We start from the raw sequence: 20,744 nt of genomic DNA, 5'->3' as shown, positions 1-20,744 counted from the left end.
GAAATGATTTCTCTGCAGTTAGAGGAGCATAGGTCACTGTTTGCTACCTAACAGAAAAAAAAGTTTCATTGGAGTACTTATCTTCATTTTTCTTTGATTATTCAAAACAGACAACCATAACAAAAATAATCTCAAAGGACAACTGCATTTCTTTACAACAACAAAACACAAGTCAGAAGTTCCTGCAACTTGGGAATTAAGTGTTTTTATTTTTAACTTCTTGTATTTCAAAAACTATGAAATAAATCCTAAAAATCTTCTGTGTTTGATCTACTAGTTTATGTTTCCAAATACTGGGGTACTGAAACAGCCACTTCTAAGATGAAGAATCTATACTTAGCAAGGCATATTTTTAAAACACTTAGGATTGGTTTTTTGTATTATGACACTTCCAGAAAGAGATAAAGAACACAGAACAAAACAGGAAATGCTTTAACTACAAAAGTAAGAGTTAAAACTCCTCATTTCAAGTGCCACATTTGTTCTGAGAGCTCAGACTTTTCTGTACTCTTTTTTACTTAAGTCATAAGTTTATTCAAAGCTGAATGTAGTAATACAGCTACCTTGGACATTTTCAAAATGTAGTCTTGTTCTTACCTGTTTTGGCTGTTCTATGATTTGAAGATACGGTCCATCTGCTAAAATAAAAGAAAGAAAGAAAAGTATTAATAGAAATTATATTTCCATTGCTATAATGAATATATAGGTTGTAGGGGTAAGATACTGTCCTTGAATTACTTGAGATAAAAATTTTGAAAACGTCTAAGTCTCTTCTGAACTTAAATTTCAATAAATTATTTAATTGTGTGTCAGTCTGTTACTCCCAACTAAAGATCAGTAGTATAAGAAGAGGAAGATTAAGTAAAAAAAGTTAATTTTACTCAGAGAGCCTAAATGGACAACTGATCACTCAGTTAAAACTTGCAATGGTGAATAAGAATAGGATCGTTCCCTTGCCACTGACAGCAGCCTGGCTTCTTGAGCTAAGGTTAACTTCTGTATTTAAACCCCTTGGGCTCTAGAGACTACACTCACCAGCTTTTGGCCCCAGGGCTTCCTACACAATAGGGGCTTTTGAAAGTCAGGAGACAGCCAATGGGAAGCTCTGAGGCATGGGAATACAGGAGGAATTCAAGCTGTCTCAACACGCCCCGAACAGTCAGAACTGCTTTAAAAAAAATCCTGGAATTGAGAAGACTAAACAATTTACATTCTTTTAATAATTTCAGATACACTTTTAAATAGAGTGTTCTGCTGGGCCTCTAAAAACACTGAATACACTCAATTTGACTACAAATACAGACTCTCTTTTGATTGAGCATGGTGCCAATACATAGGATTATGTCCTACTAAAATTCTATTTATGTCTTTTAAAGAAGGCTTCATTAAACAACTTTCATTCTCATACAGAGGTTAACTTCCTACTATAAACCTCATGCAAAATTCACCAGTTTATATAGCTTTTGAGTAGGCCCTAAATCCAATGAGAATTCAGTGCCACCAGAGTTAAGCACTCATCACCTGATCAATGATCAACTCTGATAATTTAGATTATTTACATCAAGAAGGAAAGTTCTCTGTGTGGATGGCTGTTAAACACCTCTTAAAATGCAAGCCACTGATGAGTCTCAAAACAACAGTTCCAAGAGCTATGATTACTTTCCTCTCTCTTGCTAAGCAGTCAAGATGATTTGTATTTCAATGCTAAAATACCTGTTTTCAAAGTAGACCCCAAATGACAGCTTCACTGGGAATAACTAAGTAATATTTTTCCAGCCATATTCCTGTTGGATTTCTGTATTATCAGTTCTACTCTGCTAAAGGTATTAATGCCAAGGAGTCAAGCACAGATCTTTACTGAACAAGCTTCTCTCAACATGAAAGTTTGAAAAAATACACAATAGATGAAATTAGTATTCTGCTACAGCAGTTAGCTGACTCAGCAACTGAACTAACTTCATGTCAAAGTTATATTGCAAATATTAGCAGTCACAACAAATGCACATTTAAAGATAAATTCATTCTCAAGTGCATCAATTGTACTTTGCTTTGAAAAAGTAAACGGTGCTTCCTGAAGTCGTGGAAAACAAATGCCTCAAGACCATATACACATAATCCTGCATTACAAAGCAGGAAAAACAGTTTGGACCTCAGGAACTTTAAAAGATGCAGAGTAATATTTAGCTTTGGCCTTGTGTTTCAATTTTTGTCTGTAACAGAGTCAAAATTAGCTGAGTTAGGTTTAAGCAATGTATCAGCACTTAAATTTAAAACCTCTTTTCACAGCCCTCTAACTCTCTTCATGCTTTAGGCACCGGTAAAGTTATATTTTAACAATCCAGAAGCCATGTATTTTCCGGGCATTGGCAGAAATAATGCACCTAAAATACAACAGTGTGTAGTTCAACTTTCAACCAAGCCTCCAGGACATGATCTGCCAAGTAATTGTTCTTTGGCTCTTCTCCTCTTAGGAATTCATTTTCAAGACATACCTGTTGGGTTAGCACAAAATACTATTGCTTTCTCTCAAACATTAGCCAGAAAAGAAGTGTCTTTATCCAATGGCTAAATGGCTGCAGAAGTCTCCCAGGACACATCACACTCAAGTTACAGCTTTTCCTCAGAATAAGGAAATTCAAACTCCTAAGAGAGGCATATACACTATCTTGGCACATTGGAAAACTAAAGAAAAATGCTTCATACCACTGAAATGGTTTTCCTTGTGAAAACTCAGGAAAATTGAAAACTTAGGACTGTGGTTATTCTGACCTCTTGGAAAAAAAGGTTTTAAAAAGCATACAAATATGCTGATTAAAAAAATCATGCTTTATATACCAGCACTAGAAAAGTGCAAAAAAGAAGCAGTGTAAATGTACAAAGCCAAATCAGATGTCTGTTATCATTAAGCCACATTATGCAAATAACATAGCAATGTACTTAAAACAGTTTTGTGAGGTCTTATTTTAACCTTTGGGTTCCATGACTAAAGATTTTCCTTTTTTTTTTAACAGTGGCTAAGTAATTCTCTGGTATAGCATCTGAACCAGACACAAATAACAGTACAGAGAAGGCATTCTAATGCAAAGCACCTCATAATATCTGAAATGCTACTTAAAAATAAACCAGCAATGTTCAAGGAAAGATCCATGCATAAATGGCATATTGTTTTGATTATAAAAAGGATTTTATTAGTGAAAGGTCTCATATAGCTGTTTTCACTGAACTCTGAATACTTTCCAGAGGCACATTACACAGCCAAACACTGGCTATGTGTGATTCCTTCTTTCTGTCATCCTCTCCCATGGGGAAAAGAAAACACGTTTAGTGTTTTGCACACAGCAGTTTCTAATATTTTGTTTCTATCAGTAGGCCTGTCTTTGTCTCAACAGACAAAAAGCAGGAACCTGAAGATGAACACCTTGTAAGGGGAACTAAAAATGATGAGATTTGTGATGATCCTTTGCTCCAGCCTGGAAGGTGCTTGCTTTAAGTTCTTGTTTAAGGAGCAACCCCCTGTTAAATGTTGAACAGCCACAAGAAGGAACATTACTTAATGCATAGCTTATGTTCTACTTTTGCCCTACAGAGAGGCTGAAGGACACGATCATGGAGCTGGCGCTAACACAGGCAGGGCTCTCACGGCTGCCAAGAGCCAGGTTTTGACAGGAGTTTCCCTGGTGCTTTGCCTGGCACTGCTGCAGCTGGGAGGCCAAGAACCACAACATGCAGTCCTCCAGCCTGGAGGGGTTTTGCCACATCCTGGCCAGGCTTCAGGGCTTCTTTTTCTGTCTTCTTGCCTCGCTTGCCACAGAGCGATTCGCATCCCACTCCACTCTGAGTCACAGTCCCACTTCCCCACGTCTTCTCAACTGCCAAGTTTCTTCATTTTCCTTCCTGCCTGAGTCAGAGGCCCTCCTGCCCCTTGACACTCCCACCACTTGCATTCTTTCTTCCTCTTGACAGGCCTCACCCTACACACACACTTCCAAAGGAGCACCCATCCTAGGCTCTCCCTTGATTCCTTCTTCCCACCATAGCAAACTCAAGGAAAAAGAGGTCTCTGAGGTTGGTGGGATATCTCTGCAGGCCTGGCAACTCTCTTAGACTAGTGGGATCCTGTGTCTAACAGCTTTCTGAGTACCTAAAACCATTCAATGTAACCTGCAACAACCTGTGAACAAGCATCATCCCTCACATCCTCTCTGCTGGTGGGCCACCAGAACAGGCATCTCACCCTTGTAATTGCTGTTTTCTCTGTGGATGTGGATGGATATGCTCATAGCCTGTAGGTATGGATTGTTAAGTCCCACATAAACTCTCTTGTGCCCATCCTGGCAGTGGTACCTTGCTGCTAAAAGCTCAGACTGGAGACCTAGTGCCTTATCCTTCCTGAAGGCCTCTTGTAGCATTTACATGTCCTACCCCTGAGGGATTCCCTTGCACAGGTATACTCTCTTGAATCCCAACTCTTCGGTGTTCAAAGCATGATGTTTAAAGCAAATGGCACATGAAACTTTGTTTAACATCTTCCCTTGGTTCACTCTTCCAAACATGAGCACAGGGGTTCTAGAAAAACACCAGAAACTGTATGGAAGTCTGCCCAAGCTCCTGAGGACTACGGCCACTACTGTGGAACAGGGAAAATGAACACTCATCTCATTTTTGGTGGTGGTCTAGTTTCCTTGAACCTCCAACATTATCTCTCTTTAAAAAAATATGAAAGAAAAATATAAGTGCCTTCTTTTTCCCTCTAAAACCTCATTTTTCACAGCAAGTGTCACAGAGAGTTGGACAAAGGAGGTTAAAGAAACAGCAGAAAATTAATTTTAGCAGCCTCCAGGCAATACTGCTCAGCTCCTAATAACTCTGCTTCAACTTCAAAGTTTTAAAAACACACCACCTTAATGCCAAGAGCTAGTTAGACCAGAGCCTCTCAAAGCCAGAACAACTACACAATTCCCAAACCCACCTCTAACTGGGGCATGTTACATGGCTGTAGATGGCCTTGGATCATCACGAGGGAGTACAGAACATCCAAAATTACAAACCCCTTAGCTCAGAGCTCTGCCCATTTCCTCTCCTTCCTATCCAAAGGCATCTCTGTTTCTCTACTACACAGTGGACGTGCCACTGCTGTGCATCTGCTTTTAGTCTATGTAAATACATGCTGTGCTTAATGCTCCCTCCATCCCCAATGCCACTAAGGGTCAGTACCTAACCTACCTAATCAAAGGCAGGATACTTGCCAGCAAGCCAAAGAAGAGGCTGGTTTCACGAGGTACTGCCTTTTCTGCTGGTAAACCTTGATCCACATAACTACTGTAACTTTAGAGCCAAAGTAACAAAAAAACCTAATTTTTATTCAAAACAGACATACGAGAGAGGAAAAGAAGCAAAGACACTCGAGCATTGACAATGATGTTGAGAAAATCAGTGCCCCACCATCTCAAAGGTTTCCTACTATTACTGTAAACATTAATGTGGCAGCAGAACATCTATCACCAGAAAGTCCCCAAATTCCCCAGCTGCTTGTTGATTCAGCCCCGCTGGCACGACACAGCAATCCACGGTTACACATTAAACCTGTCTCCCATGTAATGGGTCTGACATTGGCCTTTATGGATGCACAGACTGAAAGATATAGGCACCATAGCCAGATCATGAGGAACAATTCATGCCTTTTTCTTCTTCCTGCCTTAATCATCCATCTGTCCTTGAGAAAAATCCTTTTATTTCACTCTCTCCATATCTCAATTGGAAGTACTTCTGGAAAACCCCACATGACTTTTTAAACTGACTTTGCTGAGTAGAAAGAAATAATTAGTCTCTGCCTGAAAACCACTAAAGTAGAATATAAAAATTATTATATTATCTTTTAACTGAAGGGCCAGTCCACAGTAACAATGCAGCATATTTTCAAGAAGGGGAGGAAATAAACATTATTGGGATACTGTTCAAGAAACAAACAAACCAACTGTAGCATCATGAGAAGCAGCTGAAATGACCAACCCTTTCTGAATTTTTTTTCATTAACTTTTTGTTTGCGGTAACATGAAATCCATGATCTGTTACTGAATCCCATTTTGTGCACAAGGAACTTGCCACCTATACTGCAGCAGTAGACAAGAGCAGTTGAACTTATAAATAAAAAAGCCTTTTTTGAAGCAATTTTTCAAATTAAGGACAAAGCCATACTTAGCCCAGTAAGAGTTTTCTGTGGCTGCAGAACTCAGTGAATCCTTGACTCCCTGACATGTTTTTGAAAACAGCTGTTTTCTACTTTAGATTATAGTTATCTGAAAATTAGCTTTATATATCTGATAATTTGTATGGAATGAGTCTGCCATGAAGAATACAGAGTAAGCTCAAAAGGTGCAGGTAAAAGAGCTCATTACAGGGAAATTTCAACAACCTTATTTGTTCAAAAGAAGCTGGGAGAAAAAATCCCTTGGTCTATAATGCACAAGCCCTTTAATACAACACAGATGAACCTTACTGAATAATCTTATCTGCCTTAATAAAAATACACTGTAAACAAATGATTGCAACATTCATTTGCTGGATGTTTTTCCCTATTTATCACGAGCTTTGCTCATGAGAACATTTTCTCTTGAAACAAAATTATCTTTTGATCCTTTCTTGCTACTACTCTTTTAAGAAAACACTAGAACAGTTAGCCTGCTTTATTTTTTATTCTATAAGCAGCCTTTATTGTTACTTTAGGATGGAATTTTACCGGTGAAGGAAAACGTTAAATGCTTGTATCATTCTACCCTTAACACCTTCACTGCTGTGAAGTGTATCAAACACTGCAATCAGAAGTGGTTTGCACTTTCAACCAAAGAGAGTAATTTGCAATACATGAGGCACCAGCTACATCCTAATACAACAGTCAAACAGATAAGAGAAAGTTATGATGGTAAAAGACTTGAACGGCTATACTGGAGCTGTATTTTGAGAAAAAATTCCTAATTTTAAATTAAAATTTATTTCCTTCTTCCTTTTGTATCAGTTGTTCTAACAGACTAAGCAGGAGAAAAGAGTTTTCCAAATTCATGCAAGAAGTAATATTCATAAAGAACTTTAATAAGCAAAACCAGACCAAGGTTGATCAAGCAGCTGATACTAACTGAGCTATAAAAAACTTGCAATTGTTCTTACTGTTCTGGAAGCATACTGTAAGAGCTGCTTATCAATCAGACCTTTGCAGAATACTATTTGCTTATTTTCAGTGGTTTGTTGCAAAATTTGTCTGAGCTTTCAAACTAGTGTTATTGTTCAGGAAATTGTCAGGTGCTTCTAATACCACACTGCCATTTCACAGGAAACAGAGAAGTCGTACCATTTGAATGGTACAGGAAGTTAATATTCTCTGCATTTTATTACTGAAAAACAAGCACCTTAAGAACTACTACAACTAATGCAACAGCATTCAAAAGGAAAAGAAGCACATGGTGCAGTCAGCAAACTGGCAATAGCAACATGCAACTTGTTGAAGGTTCAAATTCAGAAAAAAGCCTCAACAAAGAAACTTATAAAATTGGGTCACTCAAAGCTTTTTGGTCACTGTCCTGGTTTCACCTGGGAAACTGCTGAAACTTTCAGTTTCTGTACAAGCCACAAGAAAATCAGATTTGTCTCACTGCTGAAAGTTTTGCGAGGGGAAGAAAGATGCAAAAAAATGTAATAAAAAAACTAGTTGACAACTTGTAATCTACTAGTATGACACACAAGTTGGTAAACAAAAAAGGCTCTGAAAAGAACTCCTCGAAAGAAAACAAAGCAGAAGAATCAGCAGGACAATGGCACCATCAAATATTAAGGGTTCCTACCTGTTCGTAGTGGTAAGTCTGCAGTGATGTAATTGGTACTGTTAAATAAAGCATTCATTCCCATGAACTGATCCACTGCAAACATCTATATTGAAAGAAAGTACTCTTCATCATTACATATATACACAGTTGCATAAAACATCTCTCAGCAAAGCACTTTAAAGTTCTTTGCAAATATTGAGACTGCAAACACCTTGCTGAATTACACAAACATTTTATAGCAATTTTAGTTTTGCTGGCAACAGCACTGCAAGCAGAGTTGACAGCACTGACCCAAGTTTCACCAGAATCACGAGACCACACCAACCTCAGCACAGTTTCTAAGCACCCATTTTGCTTACCTGCACTAACAGCTATAAATCCTAAAGAGCTTATGCAGTAAATTCTGAAAATATTGCCCAAGGCCTTGCTAAGAACCTGTGAGTTTTCATTTCCATTTCTCTGATTAAACCCCACCAGACTACATTCATTATGTAAATATATTGACAAGCTCTAATGCAAGTGTGTTTTTGTTGTTTGTTTTTTTTTTTAACTCTGATATGTCTTAACTTACTGTAATTGTTGTCAGGTATAAATCTATCTTTTTCCAAAGTGAAGCAAGCATAAAGGAGAAAACAGTTGCTTTTTGAAAATTAAGGTGAATAGAAATGACCTGTTCTTCACTTAAACTTTTCACCCACACACCTTCCTCACAGTCCAAGTAATTTATGGAATGATCTAAGAAGATCAGGAAGAGCTCCTGAAGAGCTAGGCCTGTGGATCTGTGTGAGTGAAGGAACATTTTAGTGATCACTGTCAATGCCAACATCACAAAAATTTAAACAAAAGGGCCATTTAGGACAGAAGGGGTTTTATTTTCAGAAATACTCCAATGTCGACCACAGAAGAAATTCCAGAGCAAGTGTCACAGGCATGCAGGGCATAAAAATAAGGGGTTTTTTTTTCAATTGATCAATTCAGCAGGCCTAAATTTCCTTCCCATTTCAGCCATTTTAACTAGTGAAGGCACTTTACAGGTCACATAAAAACCACCTTAGGGAAAAAAGCCCTGATTTCTGCCAATGCAGAATGATTTTCCATGTCCACATAAAGTCTAGAAAATGACAAGACAATAGGAGAGAAGGCCTAAACAGACAGCTAGGAGAGGATACAGGGATACTGAAAACACAGAAATTCACTTACTTGGGGATCATTTACTCCCATAATATAGGAATCTTCTGCTGCCATTTTAAGTCCTGAAACACAAAAAACATGATTAGAACTCCCATTTTTTTTCCCAATGTAGAGCAATAGAGAAGCCTGGAAAGCATTCAGAGTTGAATGCCCAATCTCTGACACTTTTTATTTTACTCATAAAATTAATGATTTCTAAAATACTTCTAAAATTCCTCATTATTTGGAAGAGGCAATGTAAGGACAAGATAGGCTACAGCTAGGATATTCCATGCCTATTGCCAAGAAATTAAAAATTACAGTCAAAGTCCAGAAGTCAAAATTTCTTAATATCAGGAACTGGTTCTGTCCTTGCTCAGACTATTCTGCCATTAGACTTTAGGCAACATCATTACCATAGAAATAGCAGAACTCTTCATTTGTACACAATAAAATTAACATTATGAGCATTCATGAATGAACTCTAACAGTTTTCTTATGAAGTATTACTAAATGCAAATAAAGATGCCCAAGAAAGAACATATAGTATAAAAAAAAAAATAAAACCAGGATTCTATTATTGACTAATTTTGGACACCTTTATTTCCAGGGTTCCACAAGTGCTTAGCATACACAACAACTCTGTGCTGACAATGACAATGCACAGCATCCATCACAACTCTTTCTCACAGGTCTACATGTGAATTCTGGACACTGGAAAAGTTTAGCTTGGTTAGTTTTACTGGGACCAGTAGTGGGCCAGTAGCAGAACCTGTGAATTTTCTGAGGAATTTATTAGGTCTGTTAGAAGATATTACTATTAGTGTTACTTCCTTTCATGTAGATGTTACTAAAAGAATTTACAATTTCACCTATGCTGAGCTCACTAAATAAGGCTCTCCAAGGGAGTATCTGAAAATAACAGTAGGGCTATTTCAAGAGAGTCATGTCTGCATTCAACAGGCACTAAATAAGGTTAATAACTAACAGAAGACAGAAACAGGTCACTGGCCCTCATATTCCACCACAGTGAACACGAGCCATGTTTTCCAGCAAAGAGAACTGTGAAAACTACTGCACTACCAAAGAGAGGTGCAAGAGATCAGTAAGTCATCAAAGAAAAACTGAGTCACCATGTACCTCCTACAGGAACGAGAAAGGCAATTATCAGAAGGAAAATTGGAATACTTGGGCACTTCACCTTGATGGAGGCTCAACTCTGCTTGTTAGCAATCTCCAAAGACAAGTCACCCCACAAAGTAGAAAATGTAAATAAAAATAAAATGGAGAAATAGGAGACACTTAATGCACAGATGACTTCAATGAAAAAGATGTTTATGTGGGTACAACTGCTTTTCAGACTAGAAAATAAAGTACCCACCTGACTGTAAATCGATTTTAGAAATATTTACAGGGCAATATTTATTCATAGTTTTTGTTCAAATATCAAATAACTGATCATAAGATTTCAGTAAAAAATTAATAACAGATATAACAAGCAGCCAATGTCACCCATGCTGTACTTCATCACCTAATACAACAGGATTTCAGCAAGATAAAAAACACCAGTCAATCGCATTAGCTCATAGGCACATTCCACAAAGCATTATTTTCATCAACCTTTCGCCATTGTTATTATTCAACTTTATGGAAAAAGTCAAAATACATAGCGTGATAAAACCTTCAGGATACAATGAAATTTACTAAGATGTTTTTATTTGCCTTCTGTTCCATAGAAAAATATAAATAACATTATCACCAACTGACAAGTTACTTAAATCACTGAAATAGCTTGTAAGATATTTTGTCAAAAACTTCTTACTGAAAGGTGTAGCTATTACAGAAAACAATCTGAAGACCTCAATAGCCAGCTTTTTCTTACAAAGTGTCAGAAAATACCCACCCTCTTGTTACACCCTGATTAGGTAACTGAGTGCAAATGCCAAATTTCTTCGGCATAAACAGAATAAAAATTAGTCCTAAAAATCTTGTTTTGTGATGTCCCATATTTAAATACTTAAAATTTCATCAGTCACATATGCAAAATTGTGTTCCAAAATCTTGAAGGTACCAGATGACATGGTAAACATGCTTGTTCAGAAAAACAAAATATTCTGAGGAGCTAACATGAATGGTATCTGCCCACTTGCCTGTTCGCTATATATATTTTTTTTTTTTTCTTTTATATATACATATACTTTGCCAAACTTTCAAACAAAGCATCTCACAGCTTCTTCTGCAAGCCACAGGATAAATATAATAGTAGGCTCTATTTTCTTTGCCCTATTCTAGCTCCTCAGGCTGCACCTCTCTCCCTCCAGCAGAACTCTGGGGGCAGTGTCCTCACACCTGCCACACTTCTGGTCACACCTACATTTCTACAATACGTGACTTTCCAAAAGTGGAAAAACAGCGCAGAGGCATTACTTCTGAAAACTTTTCACTTAAAGTATTTTGATGTAAAAATTAGAATTTATTTAGGAAAAAAAAAAACCCTACATCCATCTGAATCAGCCCTTCAGTTTCACCTTTTAAAAACGGTAATTTCTGGCTTTTTGGCTGATGCAGTGAACATAGTGACACCAAAACAACAGCCTTTAAAGATGTTCCCCCTGCAGTGCTATGTTCAGCTCTGGGCTATTCAGCACCAGGAACACAGGGACCTGCTGGAGTCTGTCCAGAGGAGGCCATGAAGATGCTCAGAGTGCTGGAGCACCTCTCCTGCAGACAGGCTGGGAGAGCTGGGCTGTTCAGCCTGGAGAAGAAAAGGCTTCAGGGAAACCTTAAAGCACCTTCCAGTACCTGAGGAGGGCCTCCAGGAAAGCTGGAGAGGGACTTTTCACAAGGACAGGATGAGGGGGAATGACTTTAAACTGACAGAGGGTGGAATTAGATTGGATATAAGGAAGAAATCCTCCACTGTGAGGGTGGCCCAGACAAGCTGTGGCTGCCCTATGCCTAGAAGGGTCAGGTTGGATGGGGCTTGGAGCAATTTGGAAAATTTATGGTAGCAGAAGGTGTCTCCACCCAGGGAATTTGGGGGGGTTGGGACTAGATGATCTTTGAGGTCCCTTCCAACCCAAACTACTTCATTATTCCATGAACATGACCCTTGGAAGCAGCAAGGTAACTACTGACATAGCACCCAGTCAGCTGTAGTAGCTAGGTACTAATGAATGCCTAACCAGGTACTAAACACAACCTCTCTCACATCATAAGTGCAGATGCCTCTTAACTTGAGATCTTTCACGTTCAGATCAGCTCCACTGCTTGAGGGAGGGGTTACAGACATTTCTCTGGCCTGAATGTTAAGCCAGTTTATTATGAACAGATTATAATTTAGATGTGCAAACATACACCTTTGTGTATGTAAACTCACACTTAATTGCCTTATCAGGGCTTAGACAAAGATTAACCCAGCTGTTTAAAATAACCCTTCCACATGAGTGAAAACACTATGAAACGCTGAAAACATTCTAAATGACAGTTTCACTATGTTTTGCCCTCTCCAAAGCCAAACAGATAGCAAAAGTGTTCTGGGAGCCCTACCTTCAAATAACCACTTGTGTCCTTAGGATTTATTAAGTTCACAAATCCATACACTTCCTCTTACATGAAAATTGATGCAAATCCACAAAGTCACATGATCAAAACCCCAAAAAGACACAGAAAAATAGATCCTAGCACTACCTGTGTGACCTCTAATTGGCCTCTTCCCTTACTGCTCCAGTTTCTAAGCACCTTTCCCATTTGCATCAGGTGGTAAGATTAGCATCTACCTCGAGCAGCTCTGCTCATTCTCTCATTACATGAGCTGTTTTATGGGTAAGAGATTGCCACCTCTCTCATTTGAAGATGACTGGAACAAAGCTGCTTTGTGGAAGTTCATGTTATTATAGATGCCTGCTTCCTGCATATTCCTCCAATTCCTACAAATTGTACTGCAAACTAGAATCTACAATAAAAAATACCCCAACAACTGCAGACCACAATTAATCACAGCAGTCTCCACCCTGGAGATTGTCTAAAGTTTTTCAGATAATGGGGCACAGGAAGCTAGACATTTAAATTCACAGTATTTATAAGTGTGAAAATTCAAAGGTCAGTGAAGAAACTTCATGTAGCTCCTAGTGCAACAGGAAAACATAAAATCCAGCTAAACTTGCCCAAACCCACACAATTACACCTTCTGAGAATAAGTGTGGGATGTGTGTGCATGTGCATACATATTCCTTCCCCTTCACAGCAGGTCAATTGCCATTGTGAAAACGGTTTAAATAGAAAGAAAAAGAGAAAAAACCTAGGAAGTCATGTATACACATACAGGAGATGACTCTGTTGCACCAAACAACCAAGCAAACCTAATGGCAGGTACTTTGCACCACTGCTCCTCCTTAACAACCAAATGATACAAGGTACAAGTGGCACAGCTGGAAGAACATGATTTATTGTATTATAAGTATTTGTTCTAAAGCTTCAAAAGGAGCAGCCATTTAGAATGAAAACAACATAATTAATGTAGGAATGCTGTAATCCACGAACAAGAATTCTCATTTCTCTTATCTCAATCATTTGATTTCAGAGCTCTTCCCTGTTATTCTCCCACATTCACTGTGTCTGTTTACCTTTTAAAAATCAAATTTCCCTATTCAACTGTTTTCAGCCCCCCTGATTTTTCAAGGGTACAGATCCTTCCCTTTACTTCTCTTCAACTTTCAGCCTGAATTTTAAGCATGAGGTGAACCCTTCTTCTTTTTGACACCAGCATCCAGTCCAATCCCTAAAAACTTGGAATGTGACTTCTCCCTTTCTACAGACAAACATGATCTTTATCACCCACTTCATTGCACTTGAGAACTGAAATTAGCGTGATGGATGTTCTTCCATAAGGAAATTTATTTAAACCATCTCTTAGTTCATGACATGTTTTACATCATCCTGTTCTCACCTTTCAAGACTGGGATTCAGAATGCAAGCCTCACAATAGGAAACTCAACTACTACACCTCAACCAGCTTGATAAACTGAAAGAACAATTTTTCCTGAAAGTTTTCTAGCAGCGTGCTTTTTCTCTTTAGCCTGGCTTTCACTGGAATTTACCTGTTAAAAATAAACTTCTTTAACAGGACACTGAATGAAATGAATTAAATTCAGTGTGGTTATACTCTTAGCCTGTTTATTTTGCTTACTAAAAATAGAGAGGAATAAGGATGAAAATGAAGCAAAGATGTGTCTCTTTCATATATTGTAAGTATATTTTTACTACATCAGGGCTATGAAGTGTGGTGGATGATCTCATTATAGAGAACTGTATTTTTAGGAACACCACCAAGTTTTCAGAATTCCTGTACCAACTATGAAGTACTGAGGTAGAAACAGTAAGTGCTGTATTGTACAGACAGGACAATGAGTTTAACCTGCTGTTGCTTCCTTAACTTTAGGCGGCAACTATCCATCCTTGAGCCTCAGTCTTCCATCCTTTGCAAAACATAATCTGTATCTGTATAGGGACAATTGTTTCAGAGATTTGCATTTCCCAAACAGAGATGCTGGGAAAAGGTATTGTGCAATAGACTCTCTGGGTTGCTGGGTCAGGGCTGGCAGCAGGACAAGAGCTGCTGAGATGATTTTGGCTGGAGGCCAGAGCAGGATCTGCTCTGACAAAGCACAGACAGGATCCACGCTGTTCACTTTCAACCTTTCACCACTGCAGTCCCCTCGAAGCCAGCCAGGATGCTGCCACCCCTTTCACCTCGCTTCTGGCCACCTCTGCACTCCAACCAGCCCTTCCTTTCCCTTGGAACCCAGTTATTCAGCTCCAGAGCACAAAACCCTGAATTCAAAGTAAGAGATGAGAAAGAGCTAATGTATTCTGTATTATACAAAGTAAACAGAACCCAAATATTAAGGGGAACATCATGCATACTTTCACCCACAATATTGGCATAGATGTTTTCAGGACAAACATTAAAGAAAAATACGTTCAAAAACACAAGAAATTGTTGTTAACTTGCTCATGTTGACAAAGCCACATCTATTATGTTATTTTGAAGGGATTAAAGTCAGTAATGAAATAGATTTGAAATTTGCCTTCAAATGTCAAAATGTTTACTACTATTTCTTCTCCCAGCTAGGACTTCAATACCTGGGGGGTGTAGGGAGCTGTTTTAAGGAAACAACACTCAATTTTCACAAAAGTGGCATAAGGAAGTTGTATTTTTCACATTCCTTCTGGTACTTCAAAGATGTGTAATCTCTCAACAAAGATTTGAGTGCAATTTCTCATATACAAGTGCAATGTTTGTTCAGAGAGACATTTTGATCAAAGATTCTAATTTCCTCTGCAGAGTTTTTGTCATCCACACACTGTTGCAGCTGCAATAACACTACATAACCCTAAATGACACTGTTTGTTTTTCTAATATAACAACCCAAATTGCCTCCTCTTGTGACTAATTAAGCTTGCTTATTATTTCCTGTTGGGTGGGACCTGGCAGTTGTGTTTATGTATTTTAGAATTTTTTTAATTGCTGAAGTTAAAATTTTCAAGTATTTTCAGTCATGAGCAGATGCATTACTTGAAAACAGCACAAAAAGTACAGAATATTTTGGAAATTAAATAAATCACAAGTACTTGAGATTTCACAAGTGTGGTGCTCTAAATCAGAATTGTTGGGTGCATAATTATTTTATGAAACCTAGAACCAAATTTATTATAGCATGTATCAACTAAATCTGAAGAAAAAAAAAATCACAGTGTAAGAAAAATTCCTTGTCAAAGAGTAACTGGACTACCTAAAAGATATTCCATTAGCTATGTTTGCAAACAGAATTTTTGTTTTATTCCTTTCCCAAGTATCAAAGTAGTGAATTAATATGTCAAGAGGAAATACTAAAATGCCATAAACATACAAACTGTTTTTCCATGATATTGTTGGAATAAAGTTAGAATGTTTTTGTTAAAACACATTCAAAGCAACTTAAACCAAAGGGATAAACAGTATTCAAACATATGGCAAACATATTCTGGTACATGTATAATGCTAAGTAGATGTAAAAATACTGAGGGTTCAACACAGAAAAACAGCTGTAGTAACTACATTGTACTTTAGCCATGTGGGGTGCTAATGTTACTTGAACTCCTGAATATGATGTTAAAATGCTGGTACTTTTAACCCCCAGATTAAAATCAATCACTGAATGTTCTTTGCAAATAGCTCTAGCTCCTCTAAAAGCTGTTCATCAAAGTCAAATTTTAACTTAAGAAGCCATACACACCCATTTAATAAGCCTGAAGTGTAATGAATCATTAATATTAGGCTGCAAACCTGTCCCTATATTTTTTTTTTCCCTTCTGGCAGGGGCAGAGGGGGCACGGGAAGAACAGTGTTTCTGAGAAGCCAAGCACACGTAACCCCCAGCTGCAGAAGTGCATCTCACACAAAGTTTGCTGTCTCACCAGGTACAGTCACACGGGCTCTGGGCGCCCACTGAAGACACAGTCCCTCGCTTAATAAGCAGAAAATAGCCAGGGCTGCTTCCACTGCAATCACAAAGGTGAACTAAGGGATTCTCAGCGTCCTTTTGGTTCTGAACAGCCACTGCAATCGTAATGTGTCAGAATCAACTGCTTAAACAGCACCAGTAAGGGGAACCAAACAGGGAGAGCTGAGTCCAGCACAATCACAGTCATACCCGGCTTACAAATTACAGATGCAGAGTGGGTAACTAATGTTTAGTTTTTTGCTTTTTCCAAAGAAATTGCAAAACTCCTGCAGTCCCAGTGTTGTACAGTAACCAATGACACAACAAAACTCACTTGGATTAAACTAATAAGACCAAAAACCCACCTGCTTCCTTTGTTTATACTTTATTTGTGCGCTAAAATCTGCCCGAGTCTAAGCGGATGGAAACACGACCTCTAGAAGAAACAAAAAAATAAAGCCAAACCCAAGCAAAAAAAAAAAAAAAAACCAAACAAACCCAAACCACACAACTCAGTCCTACTTTGCTCTTGATCTGCTGACAGTTTGCTTGGAGGACACAATGAAACGTGGGGGTATTTCAGGTTTTTTTTTATTTTATTTGAAATGAAGGGGGGAAAAAAGTGTATCTACCTGCCCCTGCTTTTCAGAAGAACACAGGAGTTGAAAGGCTGAAATAATGCTTGGAGCAGAAGCTTCCTCCCTGCACGTGATCTGTCAGCTCCACCTAAGTGCTAAACAAAGGATTTTACCTTGAGACCATAATAACTTGAAACAACTTTTAAGGCCTTACTTTTGAAACTGTCAACGGTGCTTCATCAAAATACACGTTCAAATGAAAGCACTGAAGAAGATTCACCGAATTATTTCTATGCTCAAAGTTAGATGCAAACTTAGTGCCTGACTGACCTAAGGGCACAGTTAATGACAACCATAATTACGATCTTATCAACACAGAACTTCATAAAAGGTTCACAGCTTATTTAAAGGACATCAAATTACAACTTCCACTTCTAAAATACCTGTCAGAGCTAAAAGTGACCAAACCCTGGAATTGCTTTTTCATTACCTGCCTGAAACATTCATTATCTTCTCTTTGTTTTATAATAGCTGTGTTATTTTGTCAGAGAACCAAAAGAAAGCTATCAGTATGTTGAAAGAAAAGGATTTTTAACTATCTGTAGAGTTTTCATTAGTTGCTTACATAAACAAGTAACAACTTTCTTTATGACTGACACTTTTGAACTTAGAGTTGGCAAACACACACAGCACTGAAAGGTGGAAGTATTTTAGCAAGCACAGTTTGAAGCAATCTATGAAAACACAGGAGAATTAACCAACATCTCTGAATTTTCCCAGGTGAATTTTCTCAGCACTAGCTATATCAAAAAGCCAACTGTAAGTCAGTAAAAGATATATTGTCTTTCACTGTATCTTTGCAACTTCAAAAATGAACATCTACTTTGTGTTACAAGCACCTTCTATAGTAAAGACTCAGAGGCCTTCAAACTTAGTTCCTGTCCTTCCAGAGTCAGCAATATGCACAATAATATGAATTGCTAACTGAACATATTTCTGGAGTTTGCACGTGTTCATTGAGAAAATGGCATGGGAAGGTTTTGGAAAAGGCAGCAATGAAAAGGAAACTCAAAAATCTATTAATTAATAAATTTATGTCAATAATATTTATTTGTAAGTATCTATTATTGAAGTCACATAATGCCACCTCAAGGAAAAAGTAAATTAAATTTATCATTGAATTTTTGGAAGTAAAATTTTAAAATAAACTTACATTTATTATTTAAATTAATTTTCAAAAGTAAAATACACGGTAACAGAGAAACAACCAAAACTGCTATTTTTCAACAAATGAAGCAGGATATCTTCAAATGTGCACATAAATGAAACACCACTCTCTCTCCCTCTTACTCCTTTTCTCTGTCCCAGCACTTATATCCAGCAAACTCTTCTGATTTAAAAATAAATACTACAAAAACATTACCAAGGTGTTGCCGGAACAAAGTAAATACAGATAGGAAGTTAATCTGTTACAACACTGTTTTTTAAAAGCATACAACACAATGCAAAGTGATATAAAGCTGTTCTGTTTTATAATCTTAACTCAAAATGTATTCATATCTTGCATGAGAAACTGATGACTCTGCCACTGACTGACCTTTCTTTATAAAGGGGACAAAGGATGGAATGAAAAAAAGCTTTTTCCCTTCTGTTTCGTATTTCAAATTAAGTTCTTTAACATATCTTGCACAGATTTCAGCCCTGAGATTCTCTGAAATCTCCGCACTGTGGCACATCCTGACAACAGTATTTCAGCGTAACTGTTAGCTAAATCCTCGGGCCAGGGAAAATTACGGAACAGAGCATCTGTTTCTGGACAGTTGCAGGCTATTTTTTCTCTTTCATTTTCTCATAAACTGTAGTAATTTCTGTAGATTACAAAACATTGCAGACAGGATGCTGTCTTAGAATGACGTCTTGGTTAACGCTTTCCTAGAACGGGCAGCTACTTTCTTTCATGAAAGAACAGAAATGCTTTGACTGAAATACTACTTCAAAAGTTGATACCGCACAGAACATAGCAGAGAGACTCCAGAGGTCAATAAAATCGAAGTGCTCTATTTTCAACCCTGTTCCGTGAGCTTGACAGCTCTGGTGGCAGCACCCTGCAGCACGTAAGGCACAAGGCGATAGAATAAAGAATTCATCCACTTTTCTCTGTGAACAGAGTAAGTGAAAAGAGGACTTCTGAAGCACAAAGCATGCCAAATGTAATCAGCACTTTAAAACCCTTTAAAAAAATCATGATAACAATAATCTGTATTTCCTTTACAACGTTATTCTTAAGCAAAGATTTTGAGCATTTTAAGACAGGAAGTTGAAATGCAGCAGATGATCCCTTGCATCCAAAGTCTTATTCCCCAAATGCTCACAGGCACTGAGATGTACTTATTTTGAAAATACGCAGCCGTACACACATGATGATAATGGCCCAAGAGCACATACCTCATGTCACAGAAACAATACTCCGATTCACATTCACGGAAAATAAGTCAATAGCGCTCCTTCACCAAAGTTACCATCAAAGCAGAAAGCACCAATATATGAAAAAAAAAATAATTGTGAAGATGAGAAGTTCGATATTCTTGGGTTTCAAGGTCAAATGTAACCGATAAATCAGTGCAATAATACTCCCCGTCGCGACGAGAACTTTTCGGTTTCACCACTTGCAACTAAATTACCTTTAAACCCTCACTATTTCGTACCTTTTAACACACTCTGCGGCACTCTCGGGCAGCACCCGAGGCCAGGTCACCCAGAGCTGCCGGTACCAACCCGCGTTTTCGTGGTGACCACCCGCACTGCCGGCCCCGGCCGCGTCCCGGGCTCAGCACGTACGTGTGTGTCACCTTCGAAACCAAAAGCGACAAAAGCAGCACCTCCTTTGCCTACGAGTACCCGCTGTGCGAACGCCACAGGCTGGGCTTGCAAATTTCGTTCACTTTGCTGTCAGGGACACCCCTTCCCTGGCCAGGAAGACCCCGGTAACACAGCAGCAGCACAGCCGGCATCCCGCCCGCTCCCCGGGCTGGCTGCAGGCGACAGCCGCGGCAATCCCTGCCGGCGCCGAGGGCACAGGCGCGGGGCTGGAGCGGGCACAGCCTCCCGCGGCACACCGGAGCTCCGGGGGTGCCCAGCCCAGCGAAATGCCGGGTCCCGCCCCGCTTATGCGGGACAGAGGGAGCGCAGCCAGGCGGTGAGGACGCGGAGACAGGGGAGAAAGAAGGCAGCGAGCGGCGGGCCAGGGGCCGCCTGGGGCTCACCGGGGCAGAGCTGGCGGCGCCTCCTCCTCGTCGCGCTGTGCCGCCGGCGGTCCCTCAGCGCCGCGCCATGTAACACAGCGTGCCGCCCGCCTCCCGGCTCCGCGCGGACTTTCCCCCTCCTTCCTTCCCTCCCGCCCGCCCCACCGGCGAGGGCACCCGCCCGGCACCGGCCTGCGCAGCCTCCGCCCCTGCCCCCGGCCCGCCGCACTTCCTGGCTGGAAATTCCCGCTGACGCTCCGGCAGCGCCGAGGGCCGCGCGGGCGGGGCCGGGCGGCAGCGGCGGCCGCCGGGGCTGGAGGAGGCGCGGCCGCGGCGGAGAAGGAGCCGGGGAGCTCCTGCCGCCAAGGCAGCCGCTGGCCACGGAATCCCTGAGCCGGGGACAGGCCCTCCCGCCCGGGGAAACCGCGTAAACACGCGGGTCCTTTCATCCCAGGG

The 20,744-nt window shown here is 39.6% G+C and overlaps 1 protein-coding gene across 2 annotated transcripts in view; it reads right to left on the bottom strand.

The window, feature by feature from the left end:
• Positions 1-20,383, bottom strand: part of NFKB1 (nuclear factor kappa B subunit 1) — a 58,199-nt gene extending 37,816 nt beyond the window's left edge. For both annotated transcript variants that reach the window (XM_058025378.1, XM_058025379.1), the window contains exons 1-4: positions 20,310-20,383; positions 9,015-9,067; positions 7,833-7,917; positions 598-638 (exon numbers count right to left, since the gene is read on the bottom strand). In XM_058025378.1, the coding sequence (XP_057881361.1) occupies positions 598-638; positions 7,833-7,917; positions 9,015-9,059 (171 nt within the window). In that variant the 5' untranslated portion in view covers positions 9,060-9,067; positions 20,310-20,383. The remainder of the gene's footprint in view (positions 1-597; positions 639-7,832; positions 7,918-9,014; positions 9,068-20,309) is intronic.
• Between the last annotated feature and the right edge of the window lie 361 nt (positions 20,384-20,744).

This window comes from Melospiza georgiana, chromosome 5 (genome assembly GCF_028018845.1).
Source record: "Melospiza georgiana isolate bMelGeo1 chromosome 5, bMelGeo1.pri, whole genome shotgun sequence".
Lineage (NCBI taxonomy): Eukaryota > Metazoa > Chordata > Aves > Passeriformes > Passerellidae > Melospiza > Melospiza georgiana.
Note: the sequence above shows the minus strand (reverse complement) of the source record. Positions and strands in the feature narration are given on the sequence as shown.